This window comes from Eucalyptus grandis, chromosome 6 (assembly GCF_016545825.1).
Source record: "Eucalyptus grandis isolate ANBG69807.140 chromosome 6, ASM1654582v1, whole genome shotgun sequence".
Classification (NCBI taxonomy): Eukaryota; Viridiplantae; Streptophyta; class Magnoliopsida; order Myrtales; family Myrtaceae; genus Eucalyptus; species Eucalyptus grandis.
Genome location: NC_052617.1, coordinates 48,168,259 through 48,175,627, shown reverse-complemented (window position 1 = coordinate 48,175,627; position 7,369 = coordinate 48,168,259). Strand labels below are relative to the sequence as shown.

The 7,369-nt window shown below is 43.5% G+C and overlaps 1 protein-coding gene across 1 annotated transcript; it reads left to right on the top strand.

Moving 5' to 3' along the window:
* Positions 1–212: 212 nt before the first annotated feature.
* Positions 213–2,658, top strand: LOC104450381. Its single transcript, XM_010064905.3, has 2 exons — positions 213–633; positions 953–2,658. The coding sequence occupies exon 2, from the start codon at positions 959–961 to the stop codon at positions 2,420–2,422; it is 1,464 nt and encodes a 487-aa protein (XP_010063207.2). The 5' UTR covers positions 213–633; positions 953–958; the 3' UTR covers positions 2,423–2,658.
* Positions 2,659–7,369: the final 4,711 nt, after the last annotated feature.

Sequence of the window (7,369 nt, the reverse complement as noted above, 5' to 3'; positions counted from 1 at the left end):
TAGTGAGCAAAATCACCAAACAGAGGATGATTGCCTCGCAAGTCACGACTCCTTTTTGATTGGACTCTCTCTCTCTCTCTCTCTCTCTCTCTTAATTTTTTTTTATTTATTTATTTATTTATTGGTAATTGTCGTTTCTCCTTGTTTTGGGAGATAGCAAAGGAGAGTGGTCAAAGTAAAAAGGGGAGGAGGAGGGCTGCGTATTTATGGGAACAGGAGATTCTGAGAGGGGGAAACGGAATTGAGAGGCCAAAGCGGGGAAGATAGAACGTGAGGGTCAATTTATTTTCCCTTCCTCGACAGCAGTTTTAGAGATCGAAATTGCGCAGAGAAGGCACCTTTCAACACTGCAACCCTTACCTCTGTCCTTCTCCTCCTTCTCCTTCGTCTTCACCATAACCCTCGTCTTCATCTTCTTCTTCTTCTTCTTCTTCTTAGCTTCTTCTCATGTGGGTTTTTTTTCCTGGCGCGGTCGCCTACTTCAAAATCTCTCTCTCTCTCTCTCTCTCTCTCTCTCTCTTGATCACGTTGGATTTGATCCGGAGATTTAGGTGAATGTGAGCTGGTTTGCCGTTTGGGTTTCGGCGATATCTTCTTCTGGGGGTCATCTTGGAGGCCAACACATTCGAAAGGGTATGTTCCTTACCAGCTAAGCGACCTCTTCTTGATCTCGTGATCTCTTTCCTATTTCCTTCTCCCTCCCCCTCTCTCTCTCTCTCTCTGTTGTCGGCTGATCGATTTAAGGGTCTTCTTTTCTCTGGGTGACCTAGTTTGCTGTACCTTCATTAAGTATATTCTCTGAATAATCAATTCTCTTGTTTGCTACAATATCTCACATAGAGAGAGAGAGAGAGAGAGAGAGAGAGAGAGAGAATCAGAGCTGAAGCTTCAGTTTTTCTATATATAGCTGGTTTCTTAGCTCCTCACTTCTCTGGCTTCTTTCTCTCTCAAGTCTCCAATGGAGGAAGATCTTCACCGAGAGACTAAGCTGATGGCGAGCAGCGGTGTACTCTACATCAAGCTGAACATCCAGAAAGCTCAGTGCAGCAGTGAAAAAGACGGTGGTAGCAGTTATGAGGAAGAAGACGACCACGTGGAGTATCCGGCGGCATCTGAGTCGACTTCTCCGGTATGCATGTTTTGCAGGAAAGGATTTAGCTCAGGGAAAGCTTTGGGCGGTCACATGAGAATTCACGCTCAGTCCACCAAAGAGCCTCTGCGCAAGAAGATTCACGGACGGAAGATCAAGAGAAGCGGTACCAAGAACAACAGCCGGCGGAGCTCGGCCACGATGGCGGGAGGTCAGGATGATCACCAGACTTGTGTGATTTGTGGCAAGAGTTTCCCTTCGATAAAGTCCTTGTACGGGCACATGAGATCGCATCCTGAGAGGGAATGGAGGGGAATTCAGCCTCCTTCAGCCGCTGCGGCCAAACAAAGCTCACCATCCACTGTCTCGGATTCGGTGGTTGTTCGGAAGGCAGACGATGATCAGATTGGTTCTGATGATGATGCTAAGGAGAGGAGCTCAGGTGCTGTAGATCTATCAAAGTCCGTCCCAGGATGGGGGGTCACCGCTAAAAGAGGCAAGAAAGCCGGTACACCCTCCGTCGCAGGCTCAGGCTCAGGATCAGGATCGGGGTCGAGGTCCGGTTCGGGTGAGGGTGTGGGTTTAGACGCACAGGTGCAAGAAGCTCTTGTGATGCTTGCTGATGGGAATCCACCGAGTAAAGTCTCGCCATTGATTAGGCCCAGAATCGACGCAACAACTGATGACAAGGATGAGCATAGGATGGAGGAGAATTGCAAAGCGAATTGCTGCATAGATTCTTATTCTGGCATTGAAGCTAGAAACTGCAGTGCAATAGCAGAAAACAAAGAAGTGGAGGCCTTTTCAGAAACTGAGTTAAAACCTAAAAAGCCTGTAAATATGATGATGAACCGTGTTAAAGAAGAACGGGTACAACGTTCCTACTATAAACTTGGCAGCGAGTTGAAGAAGAGTAGAAGGATCAAAAGGTTCAGGGACTTGGAAGAACTACACGCTGATTACGATGTCCAGAATAGAATCGTCGATCCTGCGACACCTGGTAGGTTCAAGTGCAGTATTTGCAACAAGTCCTTTTCAAGCCACCAAGCCTTGGGTGGTCACAAGTCCAGCCACAGCAAGCCCACCAAGAACAGTCAAACTATCAGAAGAGATCGTGAAACAGTGTCGGCGGAGTTCTCAGCAGTGCCTGGGAGTTACAGGCTTGATGCAGACTTGAGTACCCCGTTGAGCCAAGTGGCTAATTCGCCCAGCGCAATCGGCGAGATGAGCAGCAAAGTGTTGGATTTCGACCTCAATGAGCTCCCACCCATGGAAGATGATAAGGAAAGGGTTGTTGGTCTTGGTGCTGATTCTGGACATTGCAGTGGGTGAACCATGCAGTGGAGCTGGTTTTTGTACATTCCCTCTGACAAATTGGATTTAGCAATAATCGACTGCTACAAACTTTGATGCTCCTAGGAAGTGTAGAAAAAGTCTTTCAGGTCATCAGTAGGAAATCAAGTTTTGAGCTTTTTCTGATAGTTTTTACTTTTTTTTGTCCGTTTCTTCTCGGTGATGGCTTCTGATATTAGGAAAAATTCGGGGTCTTTGAGGAACCCTCTTGGTTCTTTCTTTGTTTTCTCAAAGTGGGGTCTCTCTCCTGGTCATATCGAATATGCCACTTTCATGTTTTTATCTTTCTCGACCTTCATGCTAGGCTTGACTGCACAGCCAGGGGGGAAAGATCCAAACTGACCCGCCAGCGTCGATGACAACGACGATGAGAAAGTTTATGCAGAACAGAATAGAAATTTATGTATCTAACACTAGCTTACTAAATGTTTTTGGTGTTATTCACTGTTGATGCTTGAAAAATCAATTGAAGAATTTGCAAGAGGCAAGAGATAAAGCAATGAGAAGTGGAGGCCCCAGACAGAGGTGATGTCGTGCTGGGAGGAAAAAGATGGGATCGAAGTCAACCGCCAATGGGAATGGACGTGTTTGTAGTTGAGTGAAGCCCAAGAAGTGCAACTTTTTCTAGGTGCTTAGGTTTTTGTGAGTTTCTCACTTTTTGTCGAGAGCACTTCGGTAGGGTAGGGGCAAGAAATACAGGAGAGAGTTTCACCCCTTTCCAATCCATTCTCCCTCAAATAACTACTGGTGGGGCCAGCTGAAAAGGTCTTTGCACACTGACAGGGATTTTTTTTTTTTTTTTTTTTTTTGAGCATCCACTGACAGGGATTTGAAGAATTGTTTTTTCTTCATCGGGAAAAGCACTTCTCTATGGGGTGATCTTGTGACTCGGAGGGGGAGTTGGATGGAAGGAACCACGTTTCGCCCAGGAAAAAATAAGTGAATATAGTAATCGAAATGGGTTTTGTCAGCTCCATTTTCTATTGTATTCTAATCCTCTCTCGAAAGGGTCAAGCTTTTGATGTTTCGAATCGAGTTGATGCAGTTGGTGCCTACTCATATGACCAGCTCAAGAGAGAGAACGAGGACAAATAACGGAAACCCGCTTAACGCGGTCAGACTCAGAACCGGAGCCATCCCTTGATGTTGAGCGAACTGCTCCCGAGTTTTCCAAAAGCAGAAGAAACCACTTTGCAGTCGAGGGAATAGAAACAAAGATAGAAATTGAGGTAAAAAAAGAAGGAAAAAGGAAGGATAACCGGGAGATGATGATGCTCTGATATGAAAGATCCAAAGCATGCAACCATCCATGGTTTACAGCATTGCAGCAGCTCTTTGCATGCACACCGTACTCGCATTCATGCGATCCTAAGAAGTCAGTTGAATGGTAGATTATGTGGGGGTGTATGATGCATGTGTGCTGTCAAAGATGGGAGCCTAAGAGTGATGGCTCACCTGTTTTCTGGGCATATTCTCGTGACTACCAGAAAGTGGCCTTGCAGCGTACTATAGCCCCACAAAAAAAAAAAAAAAAAAAGGAAAGAAGTCCGCCTTTCCCGTTGCAAGAATGCAACGATAAAAAAAAAAAGGATAGTACGCTGAAATGTCAACTAATATTAATTTGGCTTCCGGGACAGCGAGATCACCCTCGCACGCCTCAATTTTTTGGACTACTCATGCGCATTGGGCACCATAAAACCGTGGCGCTAGGCCACTAGCGTCACGGTTCAAGTGGTACCTAGCAAGGCCATGTAAATAAGACTGGACTCGAAGTCGAATTCCTGAAATAGAAAAAAAGAAAATGCTTGGCAACATTATTCATGTAGAGAAGTATATCGGACCCATCATGCCCATGTGCGACGATTTCCTTCTTGGCAAACATCCAGTAGCACTTTGAACTGCTTCGATACAAATCGATATATACTTTATTAAGACTGAATCTCTTTTCTGACATCGGTACTTAAGGAATCTCCTTAGGGTTTTCTTTTTGTCCGTCTTCAATGTGAACTCTCAGTTCTCAGAAGCAATGTTCTTGCATTGAGACGCATGATATTGACATTTGCTTGTAGAATTCGAGTTCCTTGTGTTCAATTGCAATTTGACCATAAACGGCGGCAGAGAGGACAGGACTCAGTCATCAGTTGTTTTGCAAGTTTATATTCGATGACGCCTGAGGTGACTTTTGAGCTCGAGGAATGAGTGCTACTTTTGATTTATGTTATGTTTGGTCAATGTTTTTATGGACACCGGTGAGAGACCTTGGAGACACATGAAACACACGAAAGGCACGCCTTGTTCGAAGTTTGCATGGATGAGACAATCACCTAATCGAACTCTAATCCCGTTCACTCATCTAACGATGAATGTAATAATTATTACCTACACCAGTAGTGAATTTACCATTATTCCAAATATATTACTATAGAAAGTCCCATCTAATTCGGGATCATAGAAGGTCGAAATCAAACTTTCTACGTTACAAAAAAAAGGTTTTCCCGCTTTCTCCACAAAAATAGCAAAATAAATTATTGGTAATTTTTACGCCTCATCAATATTTACGTATAGTTCATTCACATTTAAAAAATATTTCTTATTTTAGCATAACAATATAATTGAAAGTCTTTACCATATTAGTTAGTAAATAAAAAAAATTATTTTCTAGATGCACTTTAGAAATAGTATAATATTTATGAGACATAATTCATATTACGTTTGTGAATTTTTATTTTTACGCTAATTAGTTGCTTTGAAATCATAATCAAATTTTATACTAAAATATTTCATCTTCTATTTAAATTAAATTTTTGCATGACAGTCCGTGTAAATACATCTAGTTTTGAAAAGGGTTTAAGTCAATTATAAAAACAGAACGTAATAAATCTGTCATACATACTTTTTCACCTAATAAAACATGAAGCATCTCTCTAGAAAGCAATGAAAAGAATGTAGTGGCGAAGCGCTTCTTGATTCCAAAATTAGCAAGCTAATTGGCAAGACGATTTCCTTCCCAATTTTAACTTAAAGTGAGAGTTTGATAGTTTTATGACATCTTCAAACAAAGCAAGGCCAGGATTATCAATGATAAGTTATGAACCAACAAAATTAGTGATGGCTTTAGATTAGAGTCAATCTCAATGACAATTTTGTGAATACTAAGTTGTTTTGCGAAGTTGAGTCCCAATCATAATGTCCAAAGTTCTGCTCATATCGATGAATATATTCCTACGAATGTGGCAACATCACCAAACCAGTTACTCCCTTTCGTTTATAAATAAACCCCATAATCCAACAAGTCTTGAATTGCCTTTAGAGAAAAATCGAGGTAGATAAGTTTTGCCACGTAGGTGGTGCGCATCTCTCTCTCTATGCGATGGACGACGCTTGCAACCAGGGTAGCAACGTCACAAGCCAGGCTCGCAAGTGACCCTGACACTCAGCCATGGCCGTGTCATCATCATCCGACTAGATTTGGTTGCCATTTGGAGATTGAGGTGGGTGAACCTAGATCTGATGTTCTTCAAAACTAAGTTTGAATGAGCGGCGCCAACGCTTGTGGCCATCATCTGGAACTTTGGCCATATCTGGTCAACTCAATCAAAGCCGGCAACTTCACCAGTGGCAGTAGTGGGGGAGACGCAGAGGGCGTATGTGAGGGAGAGGGCAAGTGAACTTCTCAAACGTGCAGGTGAGGAAGCTGAAGGGAGAGAGGAAGGGAGCGAGAGAGAGAGGCCATTGTTACTGCAGAAAGCAAGCATAGAAAAGTTAACGGAGGAGATAGGTTAAAAGAGAATCTAAAAAGTGAGCCCTCACTTGAACATATGATGAGAAATGAATAGAATGACGTACGACCTACATGACCATCATCTGCATCTTTGGCCAAATATGGTCGACTCAGTCAAAGCCGACAACTCCACCAACGGCAATAGTGAGGGAGACCCAGAGGGCATGTAGATGAGGGAGCTAATGGGAGAAGGAAAGAGATAGAGACGCCACTGTTATTGCAGAGAGCAGGCAGAGAGAAGTTAATGGAGGAGAGAGGTTAAAATAGAATCTAAAATGTGAGCCCCCCACTTGGACACATGGTGAGCTAGGGGTGATCGGTTCCCGGTTCGGTCCGGTTCCAAGGTGGAACCGGGAACCGGACCGGGAGAACCGGTTCCCAATTTTGGGAACCGTGGACCGGACCGTTTGGTCCTAGGACCAGGAACCGGACAGGACCATCGGTTCCGGTCCGGTCAGTCCGGTCAACAAATCGGCATTTTCCTTTTTCACTAAAAGAAAAACCATGCTCCAGGACCGTCAATCCAATTCGGTTTCGGGCGTTAAAAAAAACTACTCACACATGTTTCCATGCGCCACTTGCAAAATATTCACACTTCACTTGCGTGAATATCAATCACAATTTATGTGTTTCACGCTTAATTTTAAGCATAAAAGCCATGAACAATTTGATTAAAGGTTGTGCTTAGTTTAGGTTTTATAGGCAATCTCTCTTCTATACTTTGAATGTTTAGTCGATATTAGATTCTTTGAGGCTTGAAGTGCCTTGTTGTTTGCAAGTGAGGGGAGCAAGAGAGAGAGTGTGAGCATGAGGAACTCCTAGAGCCTTGTCTCACATCGAGTAGAAAATTAAACTAACAAGTAACAACAAAGCTTTGGTGATCTCTTAGAAGATTGTTACCTCAATTGCAATTGTAATTGCAATAAGTTTCATATATAATATTCATATATTATATGTGTTTATATATTATATGTATATAAATTATATATAAAAAATTGGTCGGTTCCGGTCGGTCAGTTCCCACCTTGGAACCGGGAACCAGACCAACCGGCCGCCGGTTCCAAGATTAGGAACCGGGAACCGGACCGCCGACCGTGGGAACCGCCCAAAACCGGCCGGTCCGGTCCGGTCCGGTCCGGTCCCAG

Coding starts and splice junctions, on each gene's coding strand:
- LOC104450381 (XM_010064905.3), top strand. CDS start 959: ATGGAGGAAGATCTTCACCGAGAGACTAAGCTGATGGCGAGCAGCGGT.